This window comes from Lepus europaeus, chromosome 4, assembly GCF_033115175.1.
Source record: "Lepus europaeus isolate LE1 chromosome 4, mLepTim1.pri, whole genome shotgun sequence".
NCBI classification, from domain to species: domain Eukaryota; kingdom Metazoa; phylum Chordata; class Mammalia; order Lagomorpha; family Leporidae; genus Lepus; species Lepus europaeus.
The window spans coordinates 121,823,986-121,845,011 of NC_084830.1; the positions used below are offsets into that span (position 1 = coordinate 121,823,986).

At 45.2% G+C, this 21,026-nt stretch overlaps 1 protein-coding gene across 13 annotated transcripts in view; it reads left to right on the forward strand.

The window, feature by feature from the left end:
• The window catches only part of EBF1 (EBF transcription factor 1), a 415,547-nt gene that overhangs the window by 253,558 nt on the left and 140,963 nt on the right, over positions 1-21,026 (forward strand). For all 13 annotated transcript variants that reach the window (XM_062188750.1, XM_062188751.1, XM_062188748.1 and 10 more), the window contains one exon: positions 7,282-7,363. In XM_062188750.1, the coding sequence (XP_062044734.1) occupies positions 7,282-7,363 (82 nt within the window). The remainder of the gene's footprint in view (positions 1-7,281; positions 7,364-21,026) is intronic.

The window sequence follows — 21,026 nt, forward strand, 5'->3', positions numbered from 1 at the left end:
TGGTCTCCCATGCGGGTGCAGGGCCCAAGGACTATGGGCCATCCTCCACTGCCTTCCCGGGCCACAGCAGAGAGCTGGCCTGGAAGAGGGGCAACCGGGACAGAATCCGGCACCCCAACCGGGACCAGAACCCGGTGTGCCGGCGCCGCAAGGCGGAGGATTAGCCTGTTAAGCCATGGCGCCGGCCTCAATGCCAACTTTTTGCTTTCTGTCTGCTTGAAAGATATTCCAAGGTAGTGACTGTGAGCCCAGGAGACAGTGTTCATCAACTCCTGGAAGACTCAGCTACCTTGGTTTTGCTCTGGCCATTGTTTGTTATATTTGCTTTGGCTCTGTTACCAGAACCACCCACTGCCTTTCATTATGGTTAAAATGCCTTTGAGGAATCACAAATAGCATGAGTCTGGTCATGAGCAAAATTGAAACTTATTAAAATTTATAAATGAGACTCTTTCACTGAATATGGCAGAAATTATTATCCTTGTTTAGTCCTGATTTTGAATGAATCTGGTGATGACAATGGTAAGAGGACAGTCAGATATTGTCAATGATCTACACTTCCGTGATCTGTTGTACAAAGAATATAGTTTGATGGATATGGGCTTTGGAGCCAAACTGCCTCTGTTTCAAATTCTGGCTTTATCACTTACTAGGTGGTGAACATTGGGCAAATTGCATAACCTCTCTGTAACATTATCTCTGTTGAAGTAGAACCTTATAGTGTTGCTGTGAAGAGGAGTTAATATACATAAAGCACTTAGAACAGGATCTTATACTGAGGGTCTTCAAAAAGTTCATGGAAAAATGCATATTATGAAAAAACCATGCATGACCTTCAAAATTCTTGCATTAAAATAAATTTGCTTTTGAATTTCACTTTGTCCATGACTTTGGAGTCTCCTTGTACATGGAATGGTTTGTGTATTTGCTACATAACTACTCAGATGACATTTAGGATATTTCCACCACACTTTCTGAGCTTGCACTTTCTACACTTTATGGTGTAGGTCACTGCTACTGAAGCAGCATTGTCACCTGCACTTGCATCTTTTCCAGCCTGGGGATGGATTTGCATCAGCCACCCAGACCTGACGCTTTTGCTGGAAGCCTATCCCGGGGTGGGCAGGAACTCTGTTCCTGTGATTCCCTGGAGATCGTGTTCCTGCAAATAGAAACAGTTAAAGACAAATGTGTCATCTGTCTGTCTCTGACGCCAAGAAGGCCAGACAAACACTTGGTTTGTTGTCTGCCACAATCATGCTGCATATTAAACTATTAGGACGACTTCAGATGTCTCCCTGGGGCCAGGGTTGGCACCTTAATACATTTTGGCAAGAAACGTGGTATTTGGGTAATGTCTGTAAAAGAGAATCCCCAAAGATGACTGCCTTTTCTGCCATATTTGAGCTTACAATTCTTTAGAGATGTCATTTCTCGTTTGGTCACTGGTCGAAAATTGCTAGGGGAGTAAGTTGAACCAGGCTGATAGAAGCCAGTGTTAAGCCACAGCATCCTTGCTCTCCTGTCCCCCCTCCATATCATTTCTGAGTACTTACAATTTATTCTTTCCCCATTGGCTACTGGTTATTTTTCTCCTGTCCTTTCAATATCTTAACCCTTTTCCCAGTCTTTCAGATGTGACTTTTAATATGAATAGACTGATTCGTGGTGGTCCTGTATATTAGAATTGTAAAATTTTTTAGTTGGCTTCTATGTTACCCAACGCTTTTTTTGTTGCTGCTGTTGATAAACCTTTTCCACTAATTATGTCCTTCCATCAAGGCCAAATTCTGAGCTCTGAGGTAATGCATGCTTTTCATGTTGATGGTTATCCCTTCAGGCTGAGAGCACGTTCCACAAATTCCCAAAATCTAAGAGTCCTTCTTCAGAGGCAGAGGAAAACAGCTTGAAGTCAGTAGGCGATCATGGGGGCAGCCACATTTTCTCCCCCGAGATCCCCAAGATAGCACCAGAGCTTGGTACCATTCCACCTTCCACTCAGGGAGGGAGGAGAGAATTTGCTTCTCTGCATAGAATTACTTCCATGATTGCGTCCATCTTTCTATCCTCCATGCTTCTTCAGCAGAATGGTGAGGGTGTATGTCAAGGAGGTCCTCTCTCAGCAGTGCATTTTAATATCAGCAAAGAAGAGGAGGTTGGCCCAGTGGCAAGAACCCTTCCCCCTTAACCAGGTTCAGCCTCCTGGGCTTGCCCTGTGGCTTCCCTAGGATTTTGGCAGACTTATGGGTATCATAATTTCACATGGATGAACTGTGCTCTACAACAGCTTCTGGGAGCTAGGAGCCAAAGAGTTTTCTTTGACATTGAAAATCTAGTTTTCTTTTTCTGTTTTGGCCTGCCCTATTTTTAAGGGGGATCTATTTTTCATGGTAGTGGTCACGAGACTCTTGTCTACCTCTTCACAGGACTGTATGTCCTTGAGGGCTGCCCTAAGGTATTGATGGCATTTGTGAGACAGCCCATGACAGCTCAGACAGTCTGGGCAGGGCTAAATGCTTTCTGGAAAGTTAAATATTTTCAATTTGGGAGAATCCCTGTACTCCTGGAAAGAATTCCTTGGGTATTTCTGGGCAGTAGGCTTGGCTGTGGAGACAAATGGTTTTGTGCTGTTTTGTGAAAGCAAAGGTGGTGGTACCTCTATAGACATTACTCCTCTAAAGAGGGCCTTTTAAAACCCTCTCTACCCTTCAGTGTGTGCACAGGAGCAGCGGGAACGTCACACAGAAGGGATGGCACAGTTGTCTTCATACAGCTGTTTCAGGGCAGAATGAGTCTCCGTGTCCTGAATATCTTCAGGAAGAATCAGCCCCCATGTAACCATCTGCAGGAACAAGTCACTAGAATTTCTGGGGAGTCTCAAGATTGCAAATGGGGGTTTTATGTCTTGGTGTAGGTGTGCCTTGAGCTTTTCCTTTCCAGCCTGGATGTAGGAGTGCAGCTACTAACATCTGAATGTGATTTTTCAGAATTTGGGATGGGGGAGGTAAGAACCCAACCTGCTCAGCCCAGGTCTATTCAATGCTTTGCATAATAATTAATGAGGTACAAGCTGTTGCCTAATGGGCAGTTTTACTGTATGTGCCCTTCAGTTCTGACTAGCTGGCAAGCTCTGTGATTTAAGCCTCTACCTGTCTTCTTTACATGTCTTGGCCTTTGGGTAAAGCTGCAGTAGTCATTATTGTATTCCCTTGGTGGTTGTTTCTTCTTTTTTCCTTTGGTAGCTCATCCAGTGAAACCTATAGTTTTCATTGGATACCTAAGTCTTTATCTTTTCTCTTAAAGTGAACTAAAATTTAGAGAGCAGATCTGAAAAATCTGAGCATCTCTGTGGGCTAGGCAGTGAGCAATTGCCAGGAATAAATGATGATGAAAACAAAGATCATTTCCTCTCTGCCAGGAACTATTTGAATACTTCACATAAGTTGTTTAATTCTCACTAATTCTCTAAAATAGGTTCTGTTGTTTCCCCTATTTTACAGATGACAAAATTGAGGCACAGAGAGGTTAAATAATTTGTATCTAGTCACACAATCAGTTGAGAAGTAAATTTAGGATGATGGTGAATGCTGCAGCGTGGTCCTCAGAGAAAGGTATAATTATATCCATGCTTTAAAGAGGCTGCTGAAGTTGAGGGAACTGCTGAAATATACCCATGTCTGTCTTCAAGACCTCAGCTGCTGGATTTATTGTAGACTGTTCCCATTTCAATCCCTCTGGAGGCCCTGGATTCTGTTGAGTTGAACAAGTATTTACTTACAAACCCATAGGTTCTAGGTCCTGTATCATATATTATATATACAGAAATGATTTTATTTTGTTATTTTATGTTCTTATGTAATTTAGTCAGATCCCATTGGCTATTTCAGTTAATTTTCCTTTGGAGGGAGTCCAGAGGTACCTTTTGATCTCTAGTGCTGTGTTAGTCACATAGAAAATACCCAGACTTGATACTGAATATCTATTGGTAAGTAAAGTTTGGTACAAGTAATATCAGTGAATAAACAATTTTATTCTACAAATATGTGTGTTTGGTTCAGTTAGTTCAGTGATAGACTAGTGTCCTACATCAGCCTTATCAAAGAACCTGAACTCCACTTTTAATAGCATGTCACTTTTGGTTTTATGCCTCACTTTGTTGACTGATGTAGTAGACTAAAAAGTTCAAGAGTTTCAGTTTTGAGCTCCTACTGAATTGGCTTTTGAGAAGCAAACATGATAATGAAAAAAATCATACAAGACGTCAGGATGTGTGAATTGTAATTCCAATTCTTTTAAGTATTATTAACTATATGAGCATTGTCCTGATGTCTTACTTTTGTCATATACAAACTAGGGGGTTAGACTAAGTAATAGTTAAGGTCACTTATAAACTCCCATCGTTTGTGGACAACTCATGCCATGACTAGTCCTTTTGGCCAATCTAGGAGATTCCTTTTTTGACTGTAGATAATTATCTTAATTTTGAGTCTTAGTTTTCGTGTGTTTCAAATGGATTTGATAATTCCTGGCATGCCTTATTTATGGGACTTCCATGAGGTACTGGGAATCTGAGTGCTTTGAGTAACATATTTCATGAACACAAGATGATATTATTCTTACTGAAAACTAACAGAAAGGTGTTGGGTTTCTTGGTACCTTCCAATCCCTCCCCAACCAAAAGGATTTAAAGAGGAGTTTGATCCCAGCCAGGCTGTTTTCTGGAGTGTACGGAAGTCCTTGGAACTCTACAGGGTCAATAGGGGCTTTGTGCAGCTGTGGGCAGTTTCCCACAGTTGGGGGAAGGGTGCCACACTGTTTTCCTGACAACACTTTACCAAACACACCCGCCACACAAAATGCCACACTTTCTTAGACAAAGGTGAGATTTGGAGTTACAATAACCTCCACTTTGTTAAAAGCCTCCTCAGAGATCTTCCCCATAAGCCAGAAGACAGGCAAGTGACCCCCCCCCCCCTTTATGGTTTATAAATGCCTTATACATTCAGTCTGAGAATTCACACCCTTCTCCCCCAATTTGTTTTGCATCTAACTTGGTCTCTCACTGGGGATATTTTTAACTCCTTCTAACTCCCCTCAGTTCCTTTAAGGAAGTGTGATCCAAAAGGGTCAGACACTTGGCTTCTACTTAGGGGAAAGCTTTGAAAGAATTCTTAAGGGCTCTCCCTGGGTAAGGCCGTCTTTCCCCAAAAGAATTGGCCCTTTAGAGTGAGTTTGCCACATAAGGGCTTGTGCAAGGCCCCAGGCACCAGCTGACGGCCGTGTCTTCCCCCACAACAGATGGTCAAGCCTTCAGTTTCAGCAAGTGATCCTCTGCTGGGGGGGTGGGGTGGCGGGGATCCGTCCAGCAGGCCACGTGATGGGGCGGCTTAGGATAACAGGGATCCGGTGTGTGCCCCGCATGGCTTCTGTGCTAACGATGGGCTGCTGACAGGTGCCTTGCCCCTGGCTCATCTTTGAGGTAGAAGATCCCCTGCTCCCTGGATTCTGTTTCTGTCTGGCAGAGCTAGTGTCCTGTTTGCCTGTCTTTCAAAATCTATTTGGCACCAGATGGACCCCCTCATGGAGGCTAGCAGTTGTCTGATGTGAAGATGCCAGAGGGTGTGCTGACAGCTCCTTCTAGCAGAACCTGACTCTGGCTGTCGGTGCTGGGCTCAAATGGCTTAAACACACGTGAATTTTATCTACTCCAGGGAGCCAGACAGAGGGCTCCACTGGAGGCAGTGTGGCCATGACGTCTCCCTCCATAATATTCACAGTGCTGTTGTGGAAGATATTTGCCCATGGTGGAAAAGATCTCCAAAATGAGGAGGGTAGTGGGGGATATAGGAAAGCAAGGGTCCTGTCCAGTTAGTGGGAAGACAAGTGAATGTCTGAATGCTTCCATTTTGCTTAGGGTGCACATGCTGGCAAGGAGCTGTGGGATGGAGTTAGTCTGGCCTGCATCTAGTCCTGGGCTCCCTCATTTCCTCCTTCTGCTTATGGAAACCCTGGCTGCTGTCAGAGGTTAGGGCAAGGACTTCTGTGACTTCTTCAACCTGAGTAGGGGTGGAGTAGGGACCCGTGGTCAAGACAGGGTTTCAGTAGGTGGCCTCTTGAGGGAGCTGCAATGCCAGCTCACAGAAACTGTCTGCATTCAAAATTTCATCGGCATGGCCACCTAGAATTTTGCTGCTTCAAGTCTGGAGGAAATGAATCTAACTAGCAGATTAAATACACGGGGTCCAAAACTAAGTCAGAGTCATTATTAGGGGATCTAAGAAAGGTGCTGTCTGAATCCGGAGGGCATTTTCCCATTGAGTAGCAAACAGAAACTGATAGAAGGGGCTTGATAATAATCAGGTGGGTGTTAAGGCCTGGCTAGGTATATATGAGGCCCAGAACCACCTGTCTTCACATGGAGTACTGGAAGAGGCATCCTCAGGGAGGTGTGAACCTCCTTAGAGAAAACACTCTGTTGACTTCCATTATCTAGCTGGCCTCAGTAAAAGGTTAGTATTAAAAGGGTGACATCTCTAAAAGGAAATGTACAGTTCTGCTCTCCCCCAATTGTAATGGTTACTTGGCAAGCTGGTCAGAATGAAGACTTTTTTCAGTTTACAGAGGGCCAACAGGGCCTGAGGCTCTGACTCAGGAGTTCTTCAACCCCAGGGCAGTTCTGTTTCTAGTGGCCTTGCTCTTGGAGAGGTCTCTTCAGGAACTGGTGCCTGTCACAATAGCTGCTTGCCCAGTGCCCTGGCTTCTCACATTGAACACTGGTGCCAGTGGAGGGTGAACTAGCTTTGCTGGGTTTCCGTGATGGCAGATCAGTGTGTAAAGCAGCCGTTAATTGGCTTGCCACCTATCCCTACATTGCTGTGATCTTATTCTTATAGTCAAGCAGTGTGTATGTTTGCCAGTTCACCATCTGTGAACTTATAGGGCTTGCATTACATGTTGTTGTTGGGGAGCGTGAGAATTCTCAGACAATTATGTCCAATTGGAACCTATCTTAAATTATGGTGAAGACTTCCCTCTGTTGAGTGAAAAATACTTCCTTGGGGGTTTAAGTCTTTTCTGAGATCTTCTGGCATAGAGAGGGTCTAGCTTGGATACAAAACAAAGGCTAAAGCTTCAAATAAAATACTGGCTCTAACACTATTGTGAATTTTTCAGAAAATGCAAGAAGAAGAAAATGGAAGGCACACCCCAGAAGCAAGTTGCTACTTTTTTTCCTTCCTGTGCCAACTGAAATGCTAACCATGATCATTTGTTTCTCCACAGGTTCTTCTTGAAATTTTTCCTCAAGTGTAACCAAAATTGCCTAAAGAATGCAGGAAACCCACGTGACATGCGGAGATTCCAGGTAGGTCTGTCTTGTCTGTCTTAAATTTCAGTAATAACGTATCAGGAGTGGGTAAAAAGTCTTGAGCCTGAAAGATCCAGGGTATAGTTGTTTCCCTAGAGGTGAAGAGCAGCTGCAGCCCTCGGTCCCCCAGGTATCTGCAATCTAGAAGTTGTTGTTTTTACTGGAGAAAAATTAGAATTGCACCACCTGTGCTCCCTGGTTAAGGCAGAGGACTCCTTGGAGTCTAGTTTTTGCTCGGCGCCGTCCTCGTCCAGCAAGAGACAGAGACCGAACACTTTGCACGGGGTTCCTTTATTGCTCGGCAAGCAGGAGATCCAGCTTCGATCTCTTCTGGGCAGGAACTTCCCTTACACCCGCGTAGCAAGGGTTTATATGCACAATACACGTCACAAATCAGGTGATAGGCTAGAAGCGCGGGGATAGGACAATCTCGTGGCAAGGCGGGAAGGAGCGAGCTAGAGCGGGAAATCTAAGGCGGGAAGGAGCGAGCAAGAGCGGGAACTCCCTGAGATGGGGAAGAACCCGGAAGCAGGGAGTCGGCGCCATCTTAGGGGCACGGTTCCTCCGGTCTGGTTCCCTACATCTCCCTCCTTTTGTTTTTGCACAAATCACATCCCCGACGGCCCTGGCTCATGAGGGCCGGGAGAATATTTACTAGGCAGAGAGTAGAGGTGCATACCCAGCGTGCTTGTGATCCGTTAGTTACGGAACTTCAAGGGCCTGGCCACAACCCCTGATGTCTCCGTTAGGGATCAGTTTTTATTCCCTTTTGCTGGGGCAGGCTGGGAATTGAACCTGCATGCATATGCATATGCTCTCCCAGGACCCCCGGAACCCCCGGGTGGACTCCTGCTGCAGTACCTTTGGTCTCGCATACCCAGTTTTCGCTCCCCGTCAGGGATGGGTGATACAGCCCAATGAATGAGAGGGGGAACAAGACAACTCGAGGAAGGTGTGTGCCTGATGGAGGCATTGTCCATATGTGAGGCGTGAGTAGGGATGGGGGGACGAGGGTTTTAATCGCTGGTATGGACCCGGTCATAAGTCATGCGAGCCAGCATGGCATATGCATCCGGATCACGGTGATGGAGAGCAGCATACGCTGCCGCGCGGAACTGATGTCTGACGCTCTCCAACTTGTTGTTGATGAAGGAGCTCACCCAGCGAAGTACACAGGGACGTCTCGTTGTTTTGTTGCAATTTGTCGTCCTGTGAGAGCGTGGTAATCTCGGTTATTTCGGGGGAGATGTCGTCCGTAGGTGATAGAGGTGTATCTTGTGGCGGCGGGGCTGTTTTTCTGACCAATCTTTCCGGTGTCCAGAGAGGTTCTCTTCCAGATTCCTGTGGGAAGACACAGACCGCGCCTCGGTTCCAGCATAATACCGGATCCGGGCCGTACCACTTTCCCGTGAGGACATCTTTCCAACGGACATAGCCTCGTGAAGATGGCTCCTTTAACATGTGTCTCTCAGCGGGGGACATAGAATGATCTGTCAAATTCAAAAAGTTTATAGTAAACAGTGCAAGGGAGAGGCGCATTCGAGGGGTTTTGCCCGTGGCAATTCCCTCCTTTTGTTTTAAGAGAAAAGCCTTGAGGGTTCGATGAGCCCTTTCAATTATGGCCTGTCCCTGAGGGTTATAAGGGATTCCAGTTTTATGTTGTACCTGCATACGGGTGCAGAAATCTTGGAATGATTTACTTGTGTATGCAGGACCATTATTTGTTTTTAAAGTTTTTGGTTTGTCCCAGGCTGCCCATGCAGCAAGGCAGTGATTAATGACATGGGTGGTACGCTCACCCGTCTCCAGAGAAGCAAAAATTACTTGGGAACAGGTGTCAACTGACACATGAACATACTTTAAGGTCCCAAACTCGGATATGTGGGTGACATCCATCTGCCAGATATGTCCTGGTAGTAATCCTCGGGGATTAACCCCCACCGAAGGCACAGGGGTTAAAGTAGGGCATGCGGCACAATGGCGAACAATATCGCGAGCGGCAGCACGAGAAAGACCGAATTTGGCGGCAAGGGTTTTTGCGTTTACATGGAACTCTGAATGAAACTGGATAGCCTGCTCTTCTGGGGAAGAAAATTGGAGTATCCAAATGGGGCGTGTGGCTTGATCAGCTATAGCATTGCCTGTGGTCATGGGTCCAGGTAAGGAAGAATGAGCTCTAATATGAGTAATAAAGAAAGGAGCAGACCGATTCCAAATAGATTTTTGCAGGGTGAGGAAAACTGTCGCTACGGAGGATGAAGAATTGACTAGTCCTGCGGCCTCAAGGATAGACACAGAATTAACCACATAGCGTGAATCAGACACAATATTGACAGGTCCGGGGAAATCAGTGAAGACTTGGTTAACTATAAGAAGTTCAGTTACCTGGGGGGAGTTAGTAGCGAATTGGAATGTTTTTGGCACAGATCCTGAAACAACATATGCACCGACTCCTGTTTTAGAACCGTCGGTATACACTACTGGGGCTCCCTGTAAGGGCTTTTGGGATGTGGACTTTGGAAAAATAACTGGGTGAGACTGAACAAAGGTTAGCAAAGGATCAGAGGGTGTTCTGTTTGTAATAGTTGCGGAAGTGGAGCAGACTAAAACCGCCCAAGCATCAGTACAAGCGATTAGCACACGTACCTGTTCCATGGAATAGGGGACAACAATGGTGGATGGTTCGCGTCCAAAATGTTGGATAGCCCTCTGAATGGCTAGGAGAGTTATCTCCGCCACTGCCACGGGATAGTAACTAATAGATCTAGTAGATGACATTGAGGGATGGATCCAGAGGAGAGGCCCATCCTGCCATAGGACCGCGGTGGGCTGTTTAAGGGTGTCGAGGACCCAAAGAGTAAGGTCTCCCGCAGGGTCCCAACGTTTTAGGGCAGCTTTACTAAGGGCATCGTTGACAATTGACAGTGCTTGTTTGGCCTCAGAGGTGAAGGTTCGGGGGGAAGCAAGATCCGGGTCTCCTTTAAGTATATTAAAGAGGGGCTGCAATGCAGCATTAGGAATGTTAAGGTAGGGCCTAATCCAATTGATATCCCCTAAAAGTTTTTGTAAGTCATTTAGAGTGGAGATAGCATTGATTTTTATTTGAATTTTTTGAGGTCTAATTTGAGTAGGGGCGACTATAGCCCCAAGATAAGAAACTACAGACGACAATTGCACCTTATTAGGTGCAATATGCAGCCCTGCCCCTTCCAGCACTTGTTGGAGTGTACTGTATAAGGCCAGGAGCCTCTCTGCTGTGGGGGCTGCACACAGTAGGTCGTCCATATAATGTAGGCACCTGCAGTCGGAATATCGGTCTCTAAGAGGTTTTAGTACTTGGGCTACATAGACTTGACACATGGTGGGGCTATTAGTCATACCCTGAGGCAAGACTGTCCACTCCCAACGCTTGTCCGGTTGTTTCTGGTTCTGGGTGGGGACAGTAAAAGCAAAACGTGGGGTATCCTTTTTGTCCAATGGAATGGAAAAGAAACAATCCTTAAGATCTATTACAATAACAGGCCATTGGTTGGGAAGTGCCGAAAGCAGAGGAAGACCACGTTGCACAGGGCCCATAGGCTGCATCTGTGCGTTGACTGCCCTAAGATCATGTAAGAGTCTCCATTGACCTAATTTTTTGCGGATGGCAAAAATAGGCGTATTCCATGGAGAGGTGGATGGGATCAAATGACCAGCGTTGACCTGCTCCAAGACCAGAGTGTTGACTGCCTCCAGTTTCTCCTGAGATAGGGGCCACTGTGGAACCCAGACGGGTACGTCCGTTAGCCACGAGATGGGTAAAGGCTCCACTGGTTTAGGAGGCGAAACAGTGACCCCTAGGAAAAACCCAGGCCAACTTTACTTGGTCTTTGTTTTGGTTTAATGGGGGAAGGGTGGCCCTGGAGCTGGACACCGAGTCCCTTGCCTGGGACGTAACCCATATTTTGTAGCATAGATCGTACTGCAGGGGAAGTGGTGACCAAAGCAACATCCATTTCGGCCAGGACGTCTTTCCCCCAAAGGGAAATGGGTAGAGGTAAAATGAATGGAGAAAACTGTTCTCTATGACCCTCGCTATCCTGCCATGACAACAAGGCTGCACTGATTTTTGGGAAATGAGCAAAACCAAGTCCTTGCAAGGTTTGTTCCGCCACATTTGTAGGCCATGTACTAGGCCAGTCCTTTGTTGCTATAATGGATTTGTCGGCTCCTGTGTCTAAAAGTCCCTTAATGTCCTTGCCATTAATCTGCAACACTAAAGTGGGACGTTCATTTAAAAGCATATGTAAGCCGGTAAAATTAATGCCAGAGGACCCAAAGTTACCAGCGCCGCGAACGTGGTTTTTAGCTGGGATTAAAGAGTGAAGACTGGGCAGTAATAACATTTGTGCGATACGGTCTCCAGGATTGATTACTAAAGGTCCCTGAGGGGCCTGAACCATGATCTTTACTTTACCAGTGAAATCAGAGTCAACTACCCCGGGGATCACAGCTAGCCCTCGGAGGGCGGCGGAGGACCGACCCAACACTAATCCAACCGAATCCGGGGGCAGAGGACCGGAGCAGTCGCTCTCCACTAATTGTACCCCCATCTCCGGAGTTAAGAGGAGAGGGGAGGTGGCGCGGAGGTCCAGGCCTGCGGACCCGTGAGTGGCACGGGCTGAGGGTGCACTGGGTGTAGCGCAGACACGGGAGGTGGAACCTGAGAGTAGATTTGATTTTGGGGGCTCCTCGCTGGGTTGGGGAGCCCCCTCTGGCCGTTTTTTGGCCCCTGGGCGCTACCTGTAAGTGGGTTGCCATCGATATCGAAAGCAGAACGGCATACCTCTGCCCTATGAGGGCCCTTGCGGCAACGGCGACAAGGCTCTATGCCTGAAGGCTGTGCCGTGGAATACCCATGGCTGAGATTGGGGCAATCGCGTTTTCTGTGACCCGGTTGATGACATTGGAAGCAAAGTCCTGAAGATATGGGGGGTCGGGTCGATTTAGATTTTGGACTGTTTTCTTTGACTTTTGCCAGCATCGCAGCTAGGCCCGCATTAGTAAGTGGCCCACCGGTATCTCTGCAATATTTTAACCAGGAGTCCAGAGATTTATGTCTATATTGTCGAAGAATGTTTTTGCACTCTTTATTAGCCTGCTCAAAAATAATTTGTTTGACCAGTGGCTGAACGTCAACCTCGGAAGGGAAAATACGCGACGCAGCCTCAAGTATGCGAGCGACAAAATCAGCGAAGGGTTCGGCCGTGCCCTGAACGATCTTGGTGAGGTGGCTAGCTGAGTCACTTGGATTGGACGCCTGCCTCCACGCACGTTGGGCACAGTTGGAAATTTGCCTGTATACTTGTCTAGGGAATTGGGTCTGGTCAGCCTGATAAGGTCCACGCCCTAAAAGCATATCAGCATTCCACGTAGGGTGGCCGTCCTCAGCATTTTTATCTGCCTGGTCATGACAGCACTCTGTATTCATAGATTGCCACAAAAGAAAGCCGCCTGGACTTAAACAGGCCCGAGCCAATTGGGTCCAGTCGCTAGGTGTTAAAATGGACTGGCCGACTGATTCAAGGAGTGACAATGTGAATGGGGCTGTGGGTCCATAGTCATGGACCGCAGCCTTAAGTTGTTTTAATACTGTCATGTCCAATGGTTCGTGCCGGGCCTCTCGCGTGCCCAAAGCCAAAACAGGGTAAGCCTGAGCGGGGGCAGCGGGAGCGCCAGTTTGCAACTGTTTCCAGGCTTGTTGATGAAACTGTCTGCCTGAAAAAGGTGGCACATTTGGGACGTTTAATGGCCATGGCGGCACGGGTGTTAGATGGGGCTGAGGCACGCCTACATGACCGCCAGTAGGAGGCGCTGCGTCTTTAATCTGATGGGCGGGCACGACATCGATAGGAGGAGCCGTAGGCACTAGAGGGCGTAAACAGGCATCTTTTAACTTTTGCCGCAGCTGCGCATACGTAGGAGGCGGGGATTTAGGATCGCCGTCCCCTTCCCCCTCAGACTCAGAGGAGGCGGAGCCACATTCGGAGCCTGAGGCCAGTGAGGAAGTCTGGCATCCCGTGTCCTTAAATTGTATGAGGTCCCGGGCGCCGTCCGAGCTCTGAGAACGAACTTTCTCGAGAGCCTCGCGAACCGCCGTAAGAGTCGGGCGGTCCGCTCCCACCGACCTCTCCTCTTGGAGGCACGCCCGCAGTAGTTCCCATAAGGGGAGAACAACGGGGTCGATATCGGGTTCCTGGGGATCGTTAACTGTGCGCCGGAGATCCTTTCCTAATTTCTCCCAAGACTCAAGAGTTATTTGGCCCTCGTGGGTGAGCCACGGCGCAAAGAAATCAACACTTCCAAGGAACCTGACAAGTGTGGTCTTAGAAACCTTAATCCCTTTGCTACGCAATAATGCTTTTAACGGATTAAGCAACATTGAATGGCTAGATGAATTTCCCATTTTCAGTTTAAAGCGGGAAGACACGTCCGCTATCTTATTTTCAGTTTAAAGCGGGGGAACAAGTCTGCTATTCTTTCAGTTTAAAGCGGGGAAACACGTCCGCTATTCTTTCAGTTTAAAGCGGGGAAACACGTCCGCTATCTTAGGGTGCGTCCACCCTCCAACCACGAGATATACCTCACTCGCGGGGCCCAGACGGTAAGACTGACCTCGCTTACCTTCTACTTACCGGGCAACGTAGAGGAAGCTCCCCGTACGGGCCACCAGCTGCTCGGCGCCGTCCTCGTCCAGCAAGAGACAGAGACCGAACACTTTGCACGGGGTTCCTTTATTGCTCGGCAAGCAGGAGATCCAGCTTCGATCTCTTCTGGGCAGGAACTTCCCTTACACCCGCGTAGCAAGGGTTTATATGCACAATACACGTCACAAATCAGGTGATAGGCTAGAAGCGCGGGGATAGGACAATCTCGTGGCAAGGCGGGAAGGAGCGAGCTAGAGCGGGAAATCTAAGGCGGGAAGGAGCGAGCAAGAGCGGAAACTCCCTGAGATGGGGAAGAACCCGGAAGCAGGGAGTCGGCGCCATCTTAGGGGCACGGTTCCTCCGGTCTGGTTCCCTACAAGTTTTGACTTCCTGAATAGACTCATGTGTCTACCCCATATAGATTATGTGATGTACATAGAAATGATGAATTCTTGAACTAAAATTTTGCAAGTAGAATATCCGGCAGTAAGAGTAAAATTGGTAAAACTGTTCATAGAATTATGATCCCCCTCTGTTTTCCTTTCTCTCTGTTCTTCTTTTCTAATCTTGGAAATTGTTAGCAGCAATTGCCCACAATAAATGGATCCCCTAATAACCAAATGTTTAGAGTGATCTGACCGACACTCAGTTCTCTCTCAGAAAGGTCCTTGTACAGCACATGAAAATGTTCTCAAGCATCAGTCCCATCTGCCACCATTGAAACATGAGCGGTTGCTAACCTTGCAGAACTATGTCTTGACTAAGGCAAGAGGACTCAAAAAAAAACATCTTAGCTTTTTAGACACAAAAAGGTACTTGAGTGTTAGGAAAGGTTGCTGTGTTCTAGGCACAGGCTTCTCTAACTTAAGAGGCTGAGTATCCCCAGGGGATCTTGTTAACCTGCTGATTGAGGTCAGGGTGGGACTGGAAATCAACATTTCTAACAAGCTCCCAGGTGTTGCCAAAGCCACGGACCACACTTTGAGCAGCTAAGTTACAGATCCTTGGGTTGGTCTCCATCTAATTTTATGGCTAACTTATTTGCATGGTCAGTGTTAGTTTCTATCAGACTAATGACCTGTATATGTGTGCTTGCCTCGTCTATCAGGGAAACAGCATGGTGTTTTAAGTTATGTTGTAAGGTATACTTAGTAGCTTGAAGCATAGATTGCAATGTATGATTTTTGAGAAGCTCTTGAAAACTTTTAGCTGCACCTTCGCTGACAGAAGACAGAGAAGAGATGATTTTGAACACTGACTCTGGATATCACTGTCTCTTTAGTCTCCAAAACAACAATTTTTAAAAGGAGATGAGACATATTAGCCTCATTAAAGAACAAATTCAGTAGGAAGAAGGTATTTTCTCCTGAGTTTCTGAGGTGTTTCTATAAAATTCCTTGTGGCTTTGCCACCTTTTCTTTTGGCAGAGATGAATAGCGTGGATCTGTAGATTCCTAGATTCCTAGTTTCTTGGAAAATGCTTTTGTTGCCAGATTCTGACCTCAAGTTGGTAAACTTGGGTCTTCTCATTCTCACACAGGATTTTTATTTTGGAGGTTCAGTTGAAGTCATCAGCTTTGTAATTCAGTTGGTGAAACCACACATGTGATGCTACTAAATGTGTTTGCTGTCTTGCACCATGTCTTGAAACATTGGTTTTCAGTATAAACTGTTCTGTGGCTTGCTTTGAGATGAGCCATATGTCTATTCTGACTGAGTTTGGGTTTAGAATAAAGCATAGCCAGTAGTGAAACAATTTATGTCTCCTGAGAAGTTCTAGCACCTTGTGAATATCGGGACCAAGTTTATCACACTTCTCAGGGCAGCAGTGTTCAGGATGGACTTTAGTGACATGAGGGCATTTGTGTAGAACTTCTGAGGCTTTGCTTGCCATCAAAAGATCTAGTAAAAATGTCTGAAAGCCTCAAGGTAAAGAAAAACTCTTAAATAACATGAAAAACCAATTCAATTTATTATTTTTGACAGTATCTAGAAAGGTTTACTTTTGCACACAAAATAGTTATCTCAGTAGCCTTCTACCAAAGAATAAGAAGTCACCAGTTACACTTATCATGAACAATAAAATGGAATAAAAATGACGACACTATTTCAATATTTATCAAGGAAAAACATTTTGCGTATGCAAGTAATTTGTAAATGAGCCAATATAAATGTAAGCCTTTGCAAGAAAAATCATTGAGATAAACTGAACATGGCTTATTAGTTTATTAGAGTTTCTTAGCCTGAGCATAATTAATATTTTAGCTGAACAAACATTGTAGGGCAATAGAGGGATTTTCCCGTGTGTTGTAGAACATTTAGCAGCATCACTGGTTCCTACCCACTAAATGTGTGGTCACCAAAAATGTCTCTAAGCATTGCCAAATATCCCTGGGGGTAGAAAGGGAGCCAAAATTGTCCTTGATAGAGGACTGTTAGTTCAGTCCTGTACCTGATGACCTCTGACAGACTCTTCCTGGTGGTAGGTAGAATGATTGTCTCAAAGAGTGCACCCTTTGATTAGGCATGCAAGCTGCCCCACGCAAGGTCCATACTGTCTTTCAAAGAAGCAGATTTTTTTTTTTTCCATGGGCCCTGACAATATTCTTGACTGGGATTTGCAAACGTGTCCTAAAAAAGACCTTTTCCAGTACGGGCAGCTACCTTAGCCACCACAGAATCAATATTTGAATTGAAGAACTTTGTCTCTCTTAATGAACCATGCTGGATTTCTTACTGAATCTCATGTTTAACCTACTTTGTTTGCTGTCACTCACTGACTACCTCTTGGGATAGAAGAGAAGGAATCTATAGAAAAATCTACACTTTGTAAATGTACAGAGATATAAAATGCATTTCCTATCATTGTTACACAATTAACATTTGGCTTTATGCATGTAGGCATGTGATTATTTTTGCAATCGGAGAATGGATGCATTGCCTTGAGAGAGTTAAACCAAAACTTCAAATATCCCTGATCCAACATCTTTTAATTTTTTTCTTCAGTATTTCTTTGATTATTTACCCCCACCTTTCTCCATATCATTTCATGCTGGCAACCATTCCATCATTTTGAATCCCTCTTTTTCCCCTTGGATTTACTCATTCTCAACCCACTCCAACAGATGCTTTTTGTCCATCTTCATGTAAAACCTGATGTTCCCTAAGTTTCCTTCTGAGATTCAAATGTTGTCTTACATTATGGGCTCTCTTGAGTGTTTTCCTGCTTCCAGCATTTTAAACTTGCTTGTGCACTGAGGACTCTGGGGTCATGATTTGAGGCTGGACACCCAGGTTTAGATCTACTTGTCCTGATTCTGCCTGGATATTTCCAGAAACTTCAGCTCAATAAACCTCAAATTGAATACATTGTCATCTTCCTTTTTTTCTCTTCTACCCCAAGCTGGCTTCCCTTCCTATATTGCCATTGTGGTCCATTCCTAACTGTTGCATCCACTTGTCAGCTAAAATAGAATGTTACAAAAACCAGTGACAGTCACGCATGAATTTTATTAAAAATGAGAAGTAAATGAGAGACAAATCAGAGGCAAGGTAACCAATTGGGACCGGCCACCGATCGGGACCAACACTTCTTACCAGAGTGCAGCCCCCAACAACGGGTTACACAGCTTTTTATAGTATCCTGTCCACTAGGGCTCACAATTTTGAACCAGACCCCTGGTATGCAGTGAACAATAAAGAGTAAAACCAGAATATGGTTGTAAGATAACAGTTAACGAGAACAAACCCCATAACAGATCCAAGACATGGTGGTAAGATAACAGTGACGGATGCATTTCGGTCAACCTAGTTCCTGGGAATTTGGATCCACATAGTTTCACAAGATACACCCTTAGCCGTTAGGAAGCAAAGCTAATATGTACAGAAGCAAGAGATCTGCAATTAGCTTTTAGCCACACTCACTCCATTTTGATTCTGATTCTACATAACTACAGTTGGTGCTGAGCAGATGACTGTTTCTGTCTGTGTCTACTGTTACCATGGTCCACATCCATGTGTATAAATACATATATCTATTGTTCACCTTTATATACATCTATGGGCAGTGATGAATATGATAAAGCTCACATATATTGGGTACTTAATTTGAGAAGCATTGTGTGAGGTATTTTGTATGAATTATATTTACTCTCATAATGTACTTGTAAAGAATGTGTAAATAAGAATTATTCCTTGTTTACAAATGAGGGACTAGACTTAGATCCATTAAGCGGTTTGGCCAAAGTTACATCTCTACTGAGTTGGGTAAGGCAGTGATTCAACTCAAGCTACCCTCACGTATTATCTAATGGTTTCAAATAAGAAGAAATTGTCGAGAGTCTGTAGGCTGACACTGAGGTGGTAAGGAGATTTCCTAATATCTGACAGCCATGAAAACAACTCAGGGATATGAGTATTGGAATCCTGCAAAACCTTAAGAGGGTTTGCAAAGATAGTATCTGCACTAACAGAGACTAAATAGGCCATCCAAGTGCAGAACACTAAAATGCCACTGAAGTTAAGCAGAGAGTATATTGGTCTAGAAGGGGGAGGACCTGAGCAGTGTTCCAGAATGGAGCTAGTATTGGTCAATTTTCAGTTCAAAGTTTAGTTTTGATTTATTTGAAAGGCAGAGAAGGGGAGGGGAGGGAAGCAGAAAAGAAGAGTGGAGTTTACATATGCTTGCATCCACTTGTTCACTTGGAAATGGCAGCAATGGCTGAGACTGGGTCAGGCTGAAGGCAGGGCTGAGGAACAGTCCAGGTCGCATACATCAGTGGCAGGAACCCAGGTATTTGAGTCATCACCGCAGCTTACCAGGGTATGGATAACCATGAAGCTAGGGCCGGGACTCCAACTGAGGCACTGTGATGTAAGAAAAGGACATCTTAAGCAGTGTCTGAACTGCAAGGCTAAATGCTTACACCATACTGTAGCTTTAGAAAAACAAGCTTTTACTTAACAGTCAGCCTGAGCTTCGTGTAACCTGTGAAAACTCCAGGTGGTTCTCTGGGATGAAAAAGCCCCCAAATATAGGTGGGGCATGAGTGAGGTTGTTGGTTGTCCCTAAATCCCTTGGAGTCCTCGGCTAGGAGACCAATCTGAGGACTGGTCCATGAGGGGGAAGGTTGGTCTGCTCGGCAACTTTCCTGGCTAATACCAGAGAGTGAAACTGACAACAGTGCAACCTTGTGAACAAGGTATACAGTTTCTGTCATTTCCCTTATAGCACCCTCGCTGTTTTCAAATACTTTTATGTCCCTGTTGCCTCTGAGGGAGGGTGACAAGAGTGTCTTTGTGGTTGGAAAAACTGGTCGTTTTTATGTATCAACGTGGCTTTTCCAGGAGATATTGACAACCTGAGTCCTGGAGACGTGATGGAAAACACTCTGTCTTGCCTGATAAGTGGGCTCTCCCCAGTGTCATCGCTGCAGCTGTTCTCTCATGCCCGTTTTGTATGCGCACTGGACCAGCCCGATCTTCACTCGGCAACGCCAGAGTGTGTCTCCCCTGAACAGCTATCGGGGGCCTGTGTAGGTGACTGAGGAGGACATAAGGAGGGTTGTTGCTCTCTGACATGTAAAGACATTCTGTCAAGCACACTCAGCCTCACAGTGGCTGGGCTTCTGGTGTGTAAACAGAGACTGCTTAATTACACAGGTCATGTCAATTAGTGTGACCCCAGTGTTTTCAAGAAATTAATCACTTTCTGCAGAGCTCAGCCGTGTTCATACTTTAAGGCAGGATGGAATAAACCTGGTAGAAAATCTGGTATTTTTTTTCAATTTACAATGGATGTTTTCTTTTGAAATCCCTAGGCTGTGGTTAGAGTAACAAACTTGGTTAACTACAACAGTGGATACAGGCTTCATTCAGTTCTGGTGGGTGTGGAGAAGGGTGGAGAAGGGGTGGGGGGAGTTGGAAACAGCTCATGACAAAGAGAAATTCACTGTGACTAAATGAGCCTGTTTCTTCATCTTGACACTAAAAAGATGCTAATGTCAAAGGACTATGTTAAAACCATGTCATGGATCTGTTTCTTAACTGACAGGAGCCAGACAATTCAAGGTTAAGATTTAAATCCTTATGCTCAGCTTTTCTTGTTGGGACTGCCAGACTGAGGGTGGTGAGGAGAGGAACAAGAATTGGGTTCAAGCTGTCATTGCTGTAGATGTCCTAATACCCAGAGACTGAAGTCGGGTATAAACTTCCAAATTCATCTTAGTCTACAGGCAAACTCAGTTGAAGACATATCAATTGTAATCACATGAGAATGTGGCTGTTACATCTATGACTACAGTATATGTGAACATAGACGTAAGATACATTCATTATTTCTGCATGCATGCTTGCATTCAGTAGCATTTGTTGAAGTAGGTGGTGAGTCTATAGTGAAGAACAAGTAAGAGAAGCCTTTGCCCTCCTGAAATTGCTTTCCTTTTTTTTTTTTTTTTTTTTTAATAAAGGGCATTTCCACAAACACTTTGAATACCCATCGTTTGAGGAGAAGCCGTTGGTTATTCATCCCAAACTCCCACCAAAAATACGTTTTTCTTTAAAAAGTGATGGCCCGAGTTATGGCCTAAAGAGGCAACTCCCTGTTATTGTGTGAATTTTAGAAATTTTGGAGAATGTTTTTGATTTCAAAAAGCGGTAGTGTTCCTCAATCAATACATTGTAAAGAAACTTAAAAAATGCGGACCCAACCTCTGCAGTTTCATTCTGCTTTTAAAAGCACTTACAGAAAAAAAAAAAAGACACTTACATAAAAAGGGAAATATTCTCAGCCTCTTTCCCCGCTGTCCCTCTCCCCCTGTCTTGGATGTCCTGATACTGTTTTGACAAACAGCAGGTCTTGCAATTAAATTCTTTACCAACAGAATGCTAGGAACCTGAGCTGCATTCACTCTCTTCGTACAGAATAATTTCAAGATGCGTCATGCTGATTAATTATACTGAAAGCAGCTCTAATG